General features: G+C 47.3%; 1 protein-coding gene across 1 annotated transcript in view; it reads right to left on the reverse strand.

The window, feature by feature from the left end:
• LOC8044028 (integrator complex subunit 4) overlaps positions 1-19,340 on the reverse strand; it is a 74,505-nt gene that overhangs the window by 38,791 nt on the left and 16,374 nt on the right. The window contains exons 5-10 of the mRNA XM_029989626.4: positions 18,108-18,247; positions 13,034-13,154; positions 12,889-12,960; positions 10,673-10,847; positions 7,254-7,459; positions 101-243 (exon numbers count right to left, since the gene is read on the reverse strand). Coding sequence (XP_029845486.2) covers positions 101-243; positions 7,254-7,459; positions 10,673-10,847; positions 12,889-12,960; positions 13,034-13,154; positions 18,108-18,247 — 857 coding nt within the window. The remainder of the gene's footprint in view (positions 1-100; positions 244-7,253; positions 7,460-10,672; positions 10,848-12,888; positions 12,961-13,033; positions 13,155-18,107; positions 18,248-19,340) is intronic.

Genomic DNA, 19,340 nt, shown 5'->3' on the forward strand with positions numbered 1-19,340 from the left:
TTCAATTCGAAGAAAAAGCTTTTTTGGAAAGCAGACTAGAAGAAAAGGCTTGCGCACGCATCGAGAACGGAAGCCCTCTGTGGCAAGCATGGGGGCCCACCTCCAGAGGGAGCGCTTGTCCTGCGGGTAGCGCTTGAGGTTCTCGAGAAGGTTGTCCACGCAGGCCTTGAGCCCCTCCTTGGTCGAGAGGCAGCAGCCCCCCAGCACCTCGTGCAGGGCCTCCCGGATGTCCATGGAGAAGTCCTGCCGGACAGAGACGCTCCCTGCCGCCAACCCGCTTCGAGCCTTCTCTGTGGTCAACACACCCGCCTCGCAAAAGTCGCCTAACCAATCGCTCCTCTGTTTTTTCTAACAGCCGGCAAAAAGTCTTTCGACGGATTGCTCCGAACATCTTCGAACAAGTTACGCTCATTTGTGAACCAGACACTGTAAGGTTTCTGCCACGAACGACAACAAAAAATTGGGGAATATTGCACGCCAGCCGGAAGGATGTGTCTCCTCATCGCCGAGGCTTTTGATGCCGTCCTTGAGCTTGTGAAACACATTTCTGGCTCTCGTCATAGCCCATACATCCAAAGTGGTCCAAGTGAGGCAGTGGGTGCCACAAGTCTCATCAGAAATGTCTCTAAATCTCAACTGTCAAGCTGCACAACAATATACAAGTGTCCGCCAGGATCGCAGACACTTCTACGACGTCCTTTTCAAGACGTGGTTAACAGACTAGTCGCATCCCATGGGTATGACATTGTAGAGAAGACCCTGCGTTTTGCACGACAACTTTCACCGGTGGCTTCGGAGGACTGACGCGCGCATTTTATACGAATCACAAAACAATGTAGCGCTCCAATTTCATTAACGGCATGCTGCGTGGTGAACCATGGGGGAATGCGAGAGCAACGAGTCGGAAACGAGATATCTTTCCTGAAATCTTGAAAATGAAGACGAACCATTTTTTAATTCGGAATATGTTACAGTGGAGGACTCGGCACTTTCCAGCATTATGAAAGATGCATTACAAAAAAGGGTAACGAAAGAGAACGAATAAACAATTTGGCGGACAGCGGTCGTCATATTTTTCGCTAAGAAAGTCTCACCTGTTAACTTTAGTGGAGTTAGGCGACTATACTGTACGTTACAGTTCCAGCTGGCTCAGTGCGCTGTTGCGAAATAAAGCAGGATGCAGCGAGTCTAAAACTGACTTCTGCTAATGCACTGTGCTTGATTATAATGAAGATTTTTGACGTAATACATAGCTTCAAACATTTCTCAATCGCGTCAATGGAAATATTGGTTGGTTGGTCTTTCTATCTTAAATTTGTGGTATTAAGGGGGGCTTTCTTCCTTATTTTTTTGGTCAAGCCCAATAAAACGGCACAGCACATTTAAAATCAGCACTTTTGTGCTGATTTCAAATACCTGTCATTATTATTTTTTAATTAGTAGGTCAGTTCTCAGGATAATTATAATTAACCAAACCGCGTCCAGAAACTATAATGAAAAAACATTTTTAAAGAAAGAATGTTTTAACATATAGTCAGATACTACAAGATAATGAAGAATACAATGTTGGAGGCACTTTTTAGATTGAACCACTATTAGTGACTTTATAACACACTGAATTTCAGTGGGCTACCTAGCAATAAAACAACAGTACAGTTACAAATATTCCTACACCTATATTGAACAATCTGCTTCCAACATTGCACACTTTGCACATTTAGCTACATGTTGCTGAAAAACGTTATATTTCTGCCTGCCCTATAGATGATAAGATATTCCTCCCAAACATTTCTGTTTTGAGAAAGTACAGTTTCAGCCCACATAGATATGATAAAGCGATATAATGGCTCAAATATTAACATGCAAAATAACACACTTGGCAGATAAAAAAAAACAAAAAAACTGTAATTTCAAAATCGCCATTTAAAAAAAGAAAAGCTTTTTTTTCTTAATTTTTTTGGCTTTAAAGATTCTTGCCTCCTCTTAAACAGCACTAAAATAGCTTCATACATGCAGTTATGCACAAGGTAGTTGCTAGAGTTTACTATTTTGTGCATAAAAGAAACGTTCGAAGGAAAACAAATTAATTAACTATTCCATAACGCCCAAAGGGAAACAAATGTGGCAAATCAGGCAGGAGTCGGCAAGAACTATGCAGTAACACTGGTTGAGAACCCACTTGTGCATGCAGACATTCAAAAAGGGTTGAAAGCCGAGAATCTAGCGTGATCACCAAGAAATAATTTTCGTTTTCTTTTCTCTGCTCACGGATTGGCACAGAGACAGTTTCGTTCCAGGACTCAAAACATCCTCCACATGCTCGAAATCTTTAAAATAGAGAGAAGCCAGAAACCAATTGGTGCTAGAGAAAAGCGGCCCGGCATATGAAATAATAAAAAAGGCTGCTTTCTTAGCCTGCATACTCTTTTTGTTTTGCACGTGTTTCCCACTCGTTGCGTGACAAGATCGTTTTCACGACGTGACAGACCTGCCGCATTAGCAATATATAGGAATGTTTGTGCACTTTCAATATGCATGTTACTGCAAATGGTCTTAGATTTGTCACTTTTCGTTACACAACTGCTGCAAAACACAAAGTTTTGACCTGAAAAATTGCAAATTTAGACACTGCTGACTGACCAGAAAAAATACTGCAACCAAAGCAATTACACTTTTATAAAGTTACATACCATTCCCTACGACCCAAGTGACAAAGGCGATTGCCACTACTGCCCGCAAAGAGAAAGCGCATTTTCCCGCAGGAACATGCAGGAGCACCGCAAAAGCAGACTGGTTGTTGTCTGCTTCAACTTGCAACCCAGAAGTCGAGTGGGCACTAGAGCGAGTGGAACTCTTAGCGTACATTAGAATAACTATTGCGATATCCTGGGCGATGCGCCACCCCCAAAAGATTGCCGACTGTTCAACCTCTTTTTTCTTTAGTGTTCTCAGTGTATTTCTTTTTTTCCATGGACGCTGCTCGTAGCTGCTAAAGTTATGGGGGCTAAGTACTAGTCAAGCTGTGTCAACAGCTTTTTTCCAAAGCCCCCACCAACACTGTACCTTTTGTTGGAAAAAAAATAAACCTACCGTAAAATCCCGTAAGGACGCCCACCCAAAATGAAGAGATAAATGGTGAAAAACATGGGGTGTGCTATCTTTGGAGATGCCAAGGCAAAACTTTATCAAAAATTAATGGCAAGCGCAAAGGCACCCACTACAAACCACGTGACGCGGGAACTGACACCGCAGATCGCGGACACGGCAAATTTGCGTTTCACCATGCGATAAACACGCGGGAATTTGCTACAAACTCCCATGTCACGGGAAAGGATATTACAAGCGGCCGACGCAGTAGATTTGCGTTTCACGGTGCGAAAGACTCGCGGAAACCCGCCGGGAACTTGCATCTCAAGGGAACGAACATCGCAAATCGCGGACCTAGCAGATTCAAGTTTCATGGAGCAATAAAGACGCGGGAAATCGCTACAATCTTGCCTGTCACGGAAACCGATATCGCGCGCGCAGATCGCAGACAAAAACACGGGAATACGCTACAACTAGCCAATCTCACAGTTTTAATATGCTACAAACTCTCATGTCACAGAAACAAATACTACCACAGATCGGGGACCAACAGAATCGCATTTCACAATGCAATACACATCGATATCGCGCGCGCAGATCGCGGACAAAAACACGGGAATCCACTACGAACTTGGGAACAGATACTGCAAATCGCGAACGCAGCAGATTTGCATTTCACAATGCAATATACACGCTGGAACAAGTAGCGTGTTACGCGAGCCGATATTGTGTGCAGGTCGCAGACGAAAATGCGGGAACCCTCCATGAACTTCTCGGACACACCGGTACCGCCGATCGCGCCGTTGATGCGCTATTCCCGTCGGACGTCGCTTGACGCAAAACAAGAATGGGGGTTGGGCAATGTTTCGAAATTTTTATGTCACAGATATTTACCCAGAAAAACGGGATGGGCCATCTCTCTGGGGAGGGCGCTCTCACGGGATTTTACGGTAAACCTATTATAATTTTGGCATGATTTGCTATTGTGCCAAGCATATGGTAGGTTTGCTTGGCACATGTCCAACTTTGGTGATCAATGCAGTAGTCACCGCGCAGCAGGGCTTTCTCAACGGCAGTGCTTCACCCCCATTGGCTGGCGTAAGTAATCATGCGACCATAGGGACAACCAATGGTGTTCTCGTCGTAAGCCACCCTATGAGTCTCGAAAAGATTGCACCGAGATTTACCGACCCAAACACGACCAAAATGTCGCAGCACTATTTTTCTACTCTCAGGAGAAGTTAGCCTAGTATATTGCAATCCACTTAGCTCTCGAGCCATGCCGAACCCGTTGCGGTCAAATGCGATTCTCAGATAGGACATGCATGTGCGTCCCAAGCCGGCAAAGGAACAAAAATTACTTCTGTCCACAAGTTGAGCGAGTAAATACCAATCGATTTGCTCTAGCATTTTCCGTAACGCTTACTATGGACGTCAGTGGCGACATGCAAGCAGCACTTCGTTCTGGGCATACAGTAAACCCCCGTTAACTCGAAGTCATAAAAACCGGGAAAATTTCGAGATAAGCAAAGTTTCGAGATAAGCGGAGTACCGAAATTTCCGAAGTACCGACCGCGGATTTCGAAAATCTAGCGCTTCCGAAAATCGTACCAATCACAGCTTCGTTTTAAGCAAGAAATCACTTTCTAAAACGAGAAAAAATGAATTAGAAAGAAGCGTCCAGCGGTTCAGCGCACGCACATATTCCTCAAAGAGCGCCGCCTCCATTCATGTGGACGGGGTTGAACGAAGGCGACGCGACAACGGCTTGGCGGCGTGGCGACTACGGCGACCACGAGATCGGGAAAGGCGATAGAACGCCAGAAGCCAGCACAAGCGTAGAGAAAAAGGGAGAAAGAAAAGTCCCGGGAGATGGGGAGAAAGCAAAAAGCAAGAAAACAAACGTCCTTGAACGCTCATCGCGTTCTGTGCGCCCGGAACGCGTTCGCGGCGCTTCCATTTTTGTTTATTTTTCTCCGGCGCTTCCTTGTTTTGTTCATTTTTCTCGGCGCTTCCTTCTTTTGTTTATTTTTCTCCGAAGACCCTTTCTCTCTCTCTCTCTCTCTCTTTGTTAGCATTATTTTTAGGTCGCCATCGCTTCGTCCGCAATGGAGATAAACTTTCTCCTTCAGGCCTCAGTGTCCTTTCAGGAATATTTTTTTTTTTTATATTTGCAGGCGAAGTTTTGAGATATCCGATGCCCCTCCCGGAAACTTTTCGAGATAAGCGATGTCAAAATACATGGTGCCAATGGGGATTCATTTCGCAACGCACAAAAGTTTAAACTTAACCGATCTTTCGAGATATCCGTGTTCGAGTTAACGGGGGTTTACTGTATTTCCCGCATAGCGAAGCTACGACACTGTAGCGTAGCATTCTCTGTCCAGAATGTTCATTTGTGAAAGACAGACTACAGTATAGACCACTTACAACGTAACCGCTTATAGTGCAGGACCGGGTATAACGCGGCTTTTTTAAACCACCGGTTCGCCTCCCATAGAACTCCATTTAATTACATGCCGCTTAACATGCAGGCGCGCGAAGGTAAATACCGGTTATAGTGCTGTTTCTGGAACAGCGCGCCGATTGCTCCATTGACCGGCGCAGCGAGCACGCTTCCCTGTGCGACACTCGATAACGGCGCTAGCCTGGCTTGCGGAGAGAAGCGAAGAGAGAGGCTTCAGATGCCATAGCGACGGAGGGACGCACGTACGTGTCGTTCACGTGCGTGCGTCCCTCCGCTGCGTTGGTGTTGGAAACAACCGCAACGACAGACCCATCGCAGGTCGAGGAGAAGTGTTCGCGCGCGTTGCATGCCGGTTGCGGGCCGGCTGCTTCTATCCGCAAACATGGCGTCGGTTGTGATCGTCGTCGTAGACGGGTGGAAGCTCATCGTTCCGCGTAAAAGCGCTATCCTTGACTGTGAATTTTCGCTGTGTGCCGCTATGAGAACCCAGCACGTACCAGAAGGGAAGATCCACAGTGGGAAGATCCACCTACTCGTGCGGCAATGTCATGGCGGCACTCTCAAGACGGCAGAAACGCCCGTGTCGTCCTGTTTGTTTACTTCGACTACAGTGGTGCTTTTTAAGCATTTGTGTTTTCGAACATCGCCCGGATTTCTTATTTGGAGCATTTCACGCCTGTGCTAAAGTTGAAGGTATTACTGGCGCGTATCGTATAAAGGATGCGAATTTTCACGCGTCTTCATCACCGGAGAAAAGTGATTAGGGTTAGCAATCCTGAACGCTCGCAACGTCCGTCCGCAACCAGCGACGCCGTTAAAAGGCTGCGCCAGGCAAAAGTCGCTCATTTCTTTCAAAATCGACACATTTGAGAGAGAAGTGTACTAGTCTGGTGAAATAAAGACTCCTCTTCATCTAACATAAAATATTTCTTTTACAAAGGTTAGTTGTCTCATAAGAAATGTATTTTGGCCTGAAAAATTTATGTTTTGGTTATAACGCGGTACCGCTTATAGTGCGGATTTTCGCGACTCCCGCGACTTACGTTATATGCGGTCTACACTGTATTTAATAAGTTAACTGATGTCAGCATGCCTTCAACCTAAGACATATTTCTCGTATTGTGCTTTTCGAGACACGGTACTATGCAATGACACTTTGACTCTGCATCCTGAGGTCACTTACTCAACCTTCGTTCATTCGGAACTCGCTTGTTTTCACGGCTGTCGAACACCAAGTTCATTAGTCATTTCTAGACCTCAGTGTTTGCCACAAAGTGCAAGGCTGAGCGACATAGATTTGCCATTCTGCAACAACAAGAAAGCGTACCAAAGCAGGCCCAAACAAAACAATTACGCGCCTCGCAATAGGGACACTGCAAGATAAAACATCACCGCTCGGTCGTGCATGGCGGGACCCATCATAAGGCGCGGTTGGGAGGGGCAGGGAGCAAACTGAAACCACACACGAACGAGTACTGGAGACTTTAAGCCCACTTTCAAGTCCTTTTCTTTAGACATTTTTTAATGTCTAATTCGCTCGAGAAGGTTGGTGAGCGAACCTGCCGCCACAGGTTTCTCTTCTAGCCGCTAGGTGTCGCCAATGCTCAGGCGTGGCACTCAACGGGTTAAAAAGGCCGACCTAGAGTACTAGCGCACAGGTGAAGAGATTGTTGTTGCCCCGGGAAGTCGCTGTGCCCACCTCAAGCACGGCCAGGATGGTCTCGAGCTGGTCCTCCCTGAGCACGATCTGGTTGCTGATGCGCCCCAGGCACTGGATGGCCTTCAGGCGCACCTCCTCAATCTCGTCGTTGAACATGTCCACTATGAAGTCCAGCGACTGGGCCGCAAAGGAGTGGAACTTCAGTGCCAGCTTGCACAAGGAGTCCAGGGTGGCCAACCGCACCTCTGCAAAGCCAAGCGCTTCGCTCCAGACCCAAACTGCCTAGGCAAACGAAAACAGTGCCTGCACCACAACGACCGGGTCGTGCAGCATACAGACCACAGGGTGTCCGCCGTAGCGACCGAACCGGCAAAAAAGGGCCTAAAACAATTGCCAATGAGAACACTCTGCACCCAGGCGTTGGGTAGGACGCTCGCGCTGGAGCTGGGACCACTCCTACCTGCCGTTCCTACATTGTCAGTGACTGTACTGGAGGGGATTGCGACCCCCCGCGAGCACACAGTGTTTGGAGCTTCCAGCGTTGACTCTATGAGTGTTCGCTCAATATTGGCGGTGGCTGCCAACTCGCTAAAACAATGCCAATAGGCTCTCTTAATATATTAACGCGGGCTAGTGGGTTAGGTATATTAAACGTGAATGACGCTTGTACCATCTACTTCGGGCACTTGTCTGTCCTTGGCGCTATTTATGCACGAGTCTCCTGAAGGCAAACGTTAGCGTAGACAAGCAATAAAGAAACGTTTCTTGGCAGGTTTCCTCGGACAAGCGCAGTGTGTTCCCCAAATTACTAGTCGACATCTACGGGCAGGCTAAATTTTCCGACAGTCGGAGGCCTTAAGCGTTTCCCTCGTCGGGAAACGCCCCTAGAGCCGTTGCACTAAAAAAACTGTGCATTTCTGCGAGGCAGTTTCGCAAGAGACCCGCACGATAGAACGAGCTGCGATTCGAGGCTGAAAGTGTCGCGATTTCTGTCGCATAGTGGGCACATCCGATAGCCGGGGACTCGAGAAGGTTTTATTCAGTTTGTGGCTCTGTATCTCACACCAATAAAAAAAATTACCCAGGCAAATGTAAGAAATTAATTATGTGTTTTTTTATCGTGCAACCAAAATTTTTTAGTGGGCAGCGCCATGATCGGTCTGCCTCAGATTGTGGACACCTTGGTTGGGACCGACACTCGCCAACCAGGGAGACAAGCACACAGTACGGCGGCTGCACAGGTGAGCAAAGAACGTTCATGCACAGTGAAGAGTGCATGAGAGTTCTTTGCTCACCCAACCACAAAACTTGCGTTCATAAGAATCCCCTCCCTCGTTTACAATGAACGCATCTCTGTGGACAAAACAGCCAAGGAACTTTTGCCCATCGGCTTTCATTTTAGGCGGAAACGAGACAAACATCTCAATATAAGCATTGTTCGTCTGGTTACGTTATCACGTCCCAGAAAATTGGTAACCTTGCATGGCATTGCCACCTACCTTCTGTACTGTAGGGGTTACTTTAATGACCTAGCAATTTGGGTGCTTTACAGGTCGGAAGTCTGGTCAGTCAGAACGTCAAGTTGGCTCTTTTCTGCGTCGCTACGTTGTTGGCGAATTAAATAAACTGTCCCGGCCGACTTGGAGACTCGGCGTCTTCTATATTCCTCCCCTCTTTCTCGTAGACACCGCTGGACTCTCGGCTAGTTTCACTCTGCACCTACTCTCTTACGCCTAACAATCCATACATTTCGTCGGCATCTTTCCAGTTTCGCGAATGAACGAAGGGGGCATCATTCTAACCGTCGATGCCGCATCGGGGCCGAGGCATTCTGGGCATCCGTAGGTACCCGGCACAGAGCTCGTATAATAGACTTAGAGGAAAAAGTCTGCCATTTTACCACACATTTCAGCAGCGTTGGAACGGTGCAGCACGGAAGCAGACGTCGGCGGGCCCAGATTACCAGCAAACCTTCAATAAACTCGCAAGGTCTGTGTCATTCTTTTAGTTTCATTTGGTGAGATAAAAACTACGTCCTGGAAGAAACCGAGAAAAACTCAGGATGACAGGCAACCAAATTTGAACTCGTTGCAGCTGTATGAATATGCCTAAGCTGTCGTCCACATCCTTTCACATAAAATTGCATTCTCACTGAAGCCACCTCCGATTAAAAAATTTGCAGTGGCTTAGCTCGGCCATGCCAAGATATACGTAGCGTAAGCTTAGATTCAGCTGGTTATTCTTAGCTTTCCTGGTTGTCTAGGATTAGCTTGATTATCATGCTTACTGCTGCTTCAATGAGACACACACGGTATACGCATTAGTGACAACTTCAGGATCCGACGAGTTAAGTTGTGCGCCGTGTTGTTATGTATCAAGCAACCAAGCTACCGCCCAGAACAACCGGACAGCGCGAGCCATGATCTTAAGCGGGTGCATGTGCGCGACGCGTGCATCGGGGACTGACACGTGTGACGTCACTGCTCCTTGCGCATGCGCAGCACGGCTCTTTGGGAGCCACGCGAAACTGCTCAACCTCGGCCAGTGTAGCTTACGCTAAAAAAAGTTGAGCATGCCAATGTCAAAGAGGGTTGGCCTAGTTGACCAAGCACCTATGCCGCAAACTCTGCCGGCCACACGAGGCAACTGTGAAAGAAAACAGAAGAAATAAACAGAAGAAATAACCAATTTCTGGAGGAACCTTGGAGCCGTCGGTTTGTCTCTTCCTTTTGTACATTTTTGCGCTGTTTTATCTCATTATTTTTCAGAGCAAAAGACGCAGAAGAGAGAGGACTCTAAGATGCTTTGAGAGGACTTTGCCACCTTCAATGACCTAAAGAACAATGAGAACAAGGAAGTGCCCAAAAAAAGGATGTGGCGACAATAGACACGGCGTTGCGTGCCAGGAAAGTCAAGACTGGAGCGAGTGTCTGCTGCATTTCTCATGCAATGCAATTCTGCATACATTATATTAGATCGGTAATTTTCAGATATTCGCTCTTTGAAGAACGTGCAAGATAACGAAAGTGTCCCGCGATATATTGAAAACGTGACTCTCGACTTTTGCAGCCGACGATACCGTGTTTCTAAAGCTCATAAACAAGACACAATACATGTACACGTGATGGGACAAACAGTGAGAGAGATCCTGGATCGCAACTAGCTCGTACCGCGTTCCGTGCGACGGCACGTGCTTCCAGAACACCTCCGACTAGTTACATCTTGTTTCTGTGCATTAATAAGAAAGATGGGAAACGCCAAAAAGTCAAGGCGGAGTGGTGTAGTGGTTAGCATGCCCGACCAGATATTGAAGGACCCGGAGTATGAATCCCGGTGCCGCCAAAGATTTTGTCTTTTGTAACTATTGTCCCGTTCGATCGGTACGGCCAATTCATCCGCATATTTTCAAACATTTTCTTTTTGGTGGAAGACAATGAAAGTGCCGGCAAGGCCCTCACCGAGGAACTCGTCTTCGAGGCCGTGGACGAAGGCTCCGCACGCCCCGGAGCCCATGAGACTGACACTTTGGGCGTCCAGCTCTTCCCGGGGGGCGTCGTCCGCCCACTTCTGGCCCGAGGACCACTCCCCGCTCTCGTAGCTCTCCTTCTGCCGCTCGTGCGCCGAACGCTTGCGCTGCAACACGTACCAGGTCAGGGGCGGACCCTTTTGCAGTGCCACCAACACAGAGGGCGTTCCGTTCTGCCCGTGGATACCAAGAAATTGGCCGAAAAGGACGTCGCAAAAGAGTTTGCTTTCCTAGTGATTGAACCTTTGGTAGTAGCAGGTTCTGTGGCGGGCAAAATATTCCTTCGGAGCTGACGGCAACAAATAAAAAAGTGATGGCATCGCTATACGAGTTCGTCCTTGATACTGAAGCACTTATTACTTTTTGTAATAAGAGCATATAGGGTGCAAAATGAACGCAAAGCACTTTATTTAGAAATAAGGCTCGGGTCAGAGTAACTTACATGTACGTCGGTCGGATACTCAAAAAATGGTTGAAAAATTAATCACACACTTCACTTGGGATAAAACCTCACTTCCATCCCACTTTTACACCAGGTAGTTTGTATTTAAATGTATCTCGCGTATAATGCCAGTATATCCCTTTTCACGACCCAGAACCGCTCCCTCCAACACCGTCGAAAATTGCTGAAGGATTTCAAGCGAACAGACCACTGGGCATCTCGACATTGATAAACGACGCCTGGGTCTCCCACAAGATAACAATGCAGGCACCTGCTTGACTCAGCGAAAAAGAAACCTCGTGACCAAGCAATGTGTTGCACACGTCAGCCCAGCAGTTGCCTACAAAAGCAAGCGCGGCAAGGAACATCGCGGTATTCATGGCCCAGAACCGCTCCCTTTAAAAAATAAACCTCAAAAGCAAAAAAAAAATTTTACAGCACACCTGTCAAAAAATTAATATTACACGAAAAAAAAAATGTTTTTTGAGAAATATTGACAGTGCGAGACGCGATTTAGTCGGTAGTCACCTCCTTTCCACTTGTTTTCTCTCGGCATTTTGGGCGCGTGAAGGGTACGTGAATCGGCTTCGCCTTCACATTGAGGTGGAAAGAGCGAATTACCATCTCGTTGAGCGAATGACCATTCCATGACGTCATGGCGCAGAATTTGAAATAAATCTCTCGCCGTCAATTTTGATCTAAAAAAATTTTTTTTTTCACATAAGGTTTATTTTTTGACATGAAGGTCCCCACCATTATTCTTAAAAGAAACATTTTATTTCCTTTCAGGGGCCCTTTAGCGCTGTCAAAGATCGCTGCAGACGAGCACTAAGCTTCCGACACTTGAACTTAGTTTTCACTTGAAGTGGCTGTGAATCCCCGAATTGTGATTCTGTCTTACCTAGCTCCAGTGCGTTTTTGTCATGGGTGTTGACGTTGCTGCCTTCAGAGCAAGCATCTGGGAAGCTCCTTCTCTGGGAAGTGGCTTTACCGCATCGCACGCGGAAAAGCCGTCGTGTATTTGCGTAATAAGTGCTATATTCGTATGTTTTACTTTTCCTGTCTAATTAGTTTTCCCCTTAAGCATATATATGCAAACGATCTACTATGATGTTCTTTCTATGCACGATGCATTCTTTTGTATGTGAGCGTTCAGTCCCGTTGAAATCCCTTGTGAGATTGACGGTACTTCGCTATTGATTATCGGGGGTTTTGAGGTTGCACAGTGCATCTCAAGAGGACGAGGACATCTCCTACCGTCGGCAATGCCTCAGCGGTGGGAGATGAAGAGCGACTAGGGCCCTGCGCGGGCTCGAGAACAATGCAAGCTAGACAACCCATTCGGGCTTTCGGTTTGGCCTGGGCCCATATAGAGCTCTAGGTCGCTAGAGTGCAAAGAGGCACAATAAAACTTTTCCCGCGCATACGTAAATATTCCGCAGTTCTAGTCACCGGCAGGATGAGAACAGCGGGGCGCGTCTTTCAGACGCCCGACCTCCAGCGCGTGCCGTGACCTGGCTTTGTGCATGCACTCAAGGTGCACAAAACGACCAGGCATCACCGAAGGTAGGAAGCGGGTGCGAGGGAAGCTCCTTTCTGCCCCTCTCAGCTCGTCAGCGTATAAAGGTACCCTGGCAACTCGACCATGAGCTTCAACGGACTCCCCGGACGGTGAAGTGTGCGAAATACGCGAGACGGGACCTCACCCTTAAATTGGACATGAGCTTCTTGTCGAGCGTCTGCTCCAGGAAGTGAGAGCTCACGTGGTCCATCGTGCCCTGGAAAGAGTCGGGCTGAGCGCGCCCCTCGAAGAGCCGTGGGGGCGCAGATTGCGCGGGGGCGGCCACTTGCCATGAGGGAGGCGGCCTCTATCCTGACGTTCATGGAGAGGTCGCCGATCATCTGGCAGATCTTGGCAAAGGCGTCGTCGGCGAGCCGGATCTGCTCCTGGCTGTTCCGGACCCGCACCAGGCTGCGAGAAACGGATGCCAGATCTGCCCGTCAGTGACTCCGCAGACCTCGGTAATGGCCGAGTGCCGATTCTGGCAGGAGCCTAATGTGCCTGGAACGCGTCTGCAACCTGCGTACATTCTGCCCGCGCATCGAAAAGCTCCCAAAGACAAAGGTTGTCCCGAGAGCTGGCACCTCGTGCCGTCGCCGTCCTGGCGGCTGGCGCCATACAAAACACGAGTGCCCCCGTGCGCCGCAGGTTCCCGGCTCCCAGCTGCCGAACCTTTCTTTGACTGTCAAGTTGGAGAAGGACTTACAGCAGTCTGCGACACCGCCAGGATTGTGGCCAGGGACGGCACTCGTATGACGTGCTCGGGCAGAAATCTACGTTTTTTAGAACGCGGTAAACACACCAGTCACAGACGCCTTCTGAGCACCGCACTACAGGTGCAAAACACCTCCTGAGAAGTTGCGCATGGTGGCTTTGGCCACCGTCGGGTGCGGTGGTACAATGCCAAATCGCACTTAGATCTATCGTTGCAGAAACTAGCCTTTATTGGCACGCACATGCTATACACGAGAACTGTTCATTTACGTATAACAAGAAAAGTGAAGCCACTGATGTTCACTTATTAATAAAGAACTTTCGGCCTTAAGACTTTGGTGAAGAAGGGAGAGCAGCGGAGCTGTAGCTACTGTTCTCGATGGTGGCTTTCCAGGCAAGCGATCTGCTCTTCTTTCGCAAGGGAATCTGAAGCGCTAAATGCAGTGTAACTTAAGGCAATAGCGGCCTCCTGGCGGTTACGAAACCATTCCAGCTGCTGCGCACACTTTGCCGCTCATTCCATTCCTGCGCTTCTTCCCCCGAAGAAATATTGCCGCCATCTATGAGCGACGACGGCAACCAGAGTTTTGTGTCAACATTTTTTTGCGGGGGACATGAACCCCGGGAAACTAGCCCTTAACAGCTCCGCTGCAATAATGTAATATAAGATGCGACTGAATATAAATAACTCGGTGTAACCATATCCCACAATCTCCATTGGCCACAACACATTCAAAACATCTGTTCCTCCGTATCTCATGAACTGGGCTCGCTACGTCAGAAACTTAGAAGCGCCGCCCCTTCCGTTAAATTGCAAGCATATAATTCCTTGGTCTGACTGAAGTTAGAATATGCCCAAATACCAAAAAAGTTGCATCACAGCTTGAGATGGTTCAGAGGAGAACTCTTTGCTTCATCTATGGAAAGTATAATCAGCTAGATTCCCAATCTTCATTAATGATGCAAACAATATATCAAAGGTGGCCAGACTGACCCGGCCTAAGAGCCGCAAACAGGAACTTCTAAGAGCGGCGGGGGGGGGACTTATGTCTGGAGCAATACACGAAACTCAAACGTCTTTCAATCTATCCGAGTCAAAAGCAGTCTAACTGTACGTAAGGTAGCAGTAGCATAAGACTACCAAACCACAACCTGTCCTTCGATTTAAAACGCGTTCCATTTCTCTTTTTGGGGAAGTGCTCATGTGCCCGGGGGGGGAAGGTTAGAGGCGGGTGCCACGAGCCGCACTTTAACACACAAAGAGCCGCAGCTTGGCCACCCCTGCAATATATCATCACTCGAAAAATTGCGACATAAATTTTGTTTTTGCTTTATCATAGCAGACTCTGCGCTAAACCAAGCCTATATTTATCTTCATGATCCTCTAGGGGAAACTAGGCACCATCATCAGTATTCCCCGGTACCAATATATTTGCTCGGACTAAGATTTTTAAGTATTCCTTTTTCCCACGCACTATTATAGATTGGAACGTTCTCCCTTGTGACATTTTTTTTTGTTCCCGACTTCAATGGTGCTCTTGAGAATCACACCTTTTGAATGTTGTCCTTCCCTGGTGTTCGTACATGCATTTTGTATTGTTTATTGGGCACTGATTAAGAAATGTTTATTAGGCTGATGGCATTTATATATTTACATGTTGTTGTATAAGCAATATATGGTTACCATGTGTTTCTTGTTTCTTATATGCATAGCTTTCTTGCTCATATGTACCCCACACCTGCAGGAACCTGTTCAAAGCATGTCTAAAAAAAAATCTTCCAAAAGTAAAGTTGCAATTAAGAATTGGGATAGGAAACAGAAGCTATTAGACAAAAAATTATTGGTACGTATAACTATCGATATATCATGCTATCATTATATATTGACCTTTTCATCTCTGTAGCTATTTGACCGGCGGAGAGAGGGTGCCGACGTGCTCGGGGCCATATGGCGACCTCAATTCGGTTTGTTTTGTTTTCAGTGCGCTTGCGGCCGTGTTGGTGTATTATGTTGTTCTCCCTTAATTTCGGAACACAAATGTCTTCCTTGTGGTACACAGCCAAAGATACAGCTGTACTATGAACCTAAATTTACATTTTTTTTATTCAGATCTTTGTCCGGTCACGTTCGTCGTTTGGCCGCGTCTTGCGGCGGGACGACATAACTGATGCAGGAGGAGGACTTCCATTATTTGTTGTTGCAATGGCCGTATCGATTCACACTGGTTTCCATAAAGATAATAATGCACAAAGGCATTGTGCCAAGGCGAGTTGACAGTCTAATGTGCTTACATTTTGTGATGAGATGCTGAATCGCAATGAACAGATCGACTCGCAAGTTTAGTGCTCACTGTTTAATTTTTGTGGACACCAATCATTTCTGGAATTTGCCATTTGGAAAGCTCCCCTGTAATGACGCAGTAAAAAGGAAAACAATATTGTCTCCGGCTGTTTTCTTCAAATAAATTAAGTGCTCGAGAGACATTTTGTTCATCCTAGGCCGAGTATGGAATTTTTTCTATTGGCCTCGCTAAAGTATTCATTAACAGCATTTCGCAGCCTTAGGGGTTTGTTGTGCTGGATTTGGGGAGGTATGGAGACAAGGCCTCGGCAGCCATGACCAAAAACTTTATTAGTGTCGAAGAAAAACTAAGCAAAGGATGTAAACAGGCCATTGTGGGGCTACTTGAGAGGGACCACCTAAACAGTCTGTGTACAAAAATCAAAAAGACGAAACTCTACAGCTATCATAGAAGAGTTTATAGTTGGGTGCGTTGGTGGGAATTCATCGTAGGAAACAGCGCGAAAAACAGACGACGACGACGAAGAAGCAGACGTAAAGAGCGCAGCGCTCGTCAGGTTTGTTTCTTTGTCCTTGTCTGTTTTGCGCGCTGTTTCCTACGCTCCTACCAGTTTCAGTTTGGACTCACGATGGGTCGGCTGCGCGCGGCTGCGGAAGGAGCGGCAACATATGCACCAGTGCGAATGGGTCCATAACCACCGCAAAGCCGCCGTTGCCTCGACTTCCACTGCGTCCAGCGCTTCAGATTCCCTTGCCAAAGAGCACATTGCTTGCCTGGAAAGCCGCCGCCGAGAACAGAACCAGCGATGTAAAGGGCGCCGGCGGGCTAGCGCCACGGACGACGATCGTGCCACGGAGGCCAAGCGCAAGCGCGAAGCGACAACTGCACTCCACGCTGGCTCGCTGGCTGAACAGTTCCCGGGTGCGACTGCTAGGGTCCGGAGAAAGTTCGTGGAAAAAACGTTTTGCGTCACGTGCACCATGTGCGACCGACTCTGGTTCGCCGGAGACATATCCACGATCGGCGGCGTGTCAAACAAGAAGTGGGAATCGGGCGCGTGCGCGTTGCGGCAGTGTGTCGAATACAGCTCGGCTGCTCTTCCTTCTTCACGAGAGTGGAAAAGCCGAAAGTTTTTTTTTTGTTAAAACCATTGTAGAGTGGAATAGGGTGACTGAAGACCAAGTGTGCTGTACCCCAAATGAAGATACAAAACTGTGAACCCCAGCAATAACACCTCCGGGCAATGCAGGGTAGCCTATGAATAAAGAACACAGGAGGACGTTCAACATCTAGCCAGTGTCCCCCTTAAACGAAAGGCCATCATGCTGGCGGGAAAAGATAACAACGGAGCACCACTGCGTGGCCTCACAATCCCAGCAACGTAACGAGCTTACAAAATTGTTTGGAAGACTACCATCCCAGAGCGATGGTTGCGCACTCGTACTAGTACAAGAAGCGCGGCACCTAAAACGCTTTAGACGAAAGCAATAATTACCTCTGTGGACAGCAAAGAACCATCGTCAGACTCCGACAATGGTGACTAGTATAAATTTTTTTATTTGCGCATGTTTCATATTTGTTCTATGAGGTATGTGTTCAACCTTCATTGTTTTACCTGCATGCTAAATCGGCAGCAATTTACTTTTTAAATATCTTGGAGCTACATCTATCTGCTCATTAGAATCATGCAAACACAGTAGTTCCCCACAATTGCCCTCCGTAGCTTCTTTCACTCGCTCGTTGTGCCTGCTTGTTTTTTTATTCTTTTGGTCAGTTCCTTTTTTTTACTACATTTTCTTAATTTACAGATCAGCAGAGACTAGGAAGTCTAACAAAGGAATCATTGTGGTTTTGGAAACGTGCTTTCACAGAACAAGTGTTCACGCTCTATGCTGATCAGTAGGGTTCATGGCGCGTGTGCAAGCAACAAACGTGGCAAAAGTAAAACACAGTTTCGTGTGCCTTTCGTCTACAAAATAATAACACACATTAAAAAAAAAAAAATGGGAATTTTTTTTACTCACTTATTCCGCTTTTTTTTTATAAATTTCAGGCCCGGACTTGGGATATTAGGGTAACAGAAAGCGAATCACTGTCCCCATGACCTTGAAATGATTGAAAGTCAACCATACGAATATTGGGACCATGCATACAGTGTGCTGTCTGCAATGCACTCGTGGGAAATGCAGCGTGCCGACTTGGAGAAACTCACAAACCCCACGGTTGTTGGTTGGTTTTTCCAGGGTCACAATAATGCCCCCCTCAGGGCGCAATAAATTCTAGTTATTCTCTGCCGTGAACCACCGATGAGACTAGGCTGCCTCACGACCTCGTCCGTGAAACTTACTGGTCACTGTAGATGTGGCTCAGGACTTCTAGGAGCTTGAGGGCCGCTATGCGAACGCTCTCGTAGTCATCGTCCAGTGCAGACGTGACGTGTTCGTACAGGGACAGATCCAGCCTCAGGCCACGGCTGTGGAGGCGCAGCTGCAAACAAATGAGACCCATGAAGTCGCGGGTACGCCGCTAACATACAAAAACCATCTGCAGACACATGAAAGAAGCAAACACGCTCCAAACATGGCCAACCTTTCCGAGCGTGATCTTGTTAAGGAATGGACCAGTCGCAGAGTGGAACGTCTACGCTCTAGCACAGAGTCCAACCAGTCAAGAGAGGCCAAGATGCACGGCCAATGTAAAGTAGACAATTTAATTTTTGCGGTTGACGGAAAGCTAGGTAATAAAGCCATGTACAAATGAATTCAGTATTCTGAGTATGACACTTACAAAATCAAGATTTACATATTTAGCTTCATGGATGCTATAGTCTTATTTTACTATTTCTACTATTTCAATTATTTGGATTCAGATGACATTTTCAACCCTAACTTACCTCAATTTAATGAGTGCTCGCATCACATACTGAAATAATGTTTACACTTTGTAAGCATTCAATTCTTGCATCGTTTCTTCTTTTGTCAAAAGAAATGTGAAATGATGCAACCTTTCTTGTTTGTATTTTAATATGTATCATTACTAACGAGTGCACCAATGTGTAGGCTTCAACTGTTATTGGGCTCTTGAAATAAACAAATACAAATATTCACTGGCAAATTGACCTAGGTTAACAGAATCCCAATGCTCATTCAAAAAGTGAAGGGGAAGTCCATCTCATCTGGCGCATCGATGGTCGACACCTCCCCGTGTGGTCTGTCGAAGGCGATGGAGTTCCGGCGGTCGGCTTGGCTCCCTGTGGGCAAGGCCCCCTGTGCTCGCACCCACTTCTCGAGATGGTACATGTATCGGCGTAGAAGCTCGTCCTAAACTTGGCGCGGGGCCGTCGCCGGCAGTCTAATCGCCCCGCTCGACGATGCCTCTGTTCGCCTCTTCTCGCACTGCCCTTTCCTCCTAACCCCTGACACCCGGTTTGCACGCCCAGCGTGGAAACTTTTCTTTCCCCAAAGCAGAGACTTTCCAAACACAACATCTCCCAGGCATTCAGAACAGAGACCAGTAAGCATGTTGTCTGCTTGTTTCGTAAATTCCGAGAGTAGGAGGCCTCCATCCACACCATGCCCAA

The sequence above is a fragment of the Ixodes scapularis genome, unplaced genomic scaffold (genome assembly GCF_016920785.2).
Source record: "Ixodes scapularis isolate PalLabHiFi unplaced genomic scaffold, ASM1692078v2 PGA_scaffold41__6_contigs__length_2269736, whole genome shotgun sequence".
In the NCBI taxonomy this organism is placed as follows: domain Eukaryota; kingdom Metazoa; phylum Arthropoda; class Arachnida; order Ixodida; family Ixodidae; genus Ixodes; species Ixodes scapularis.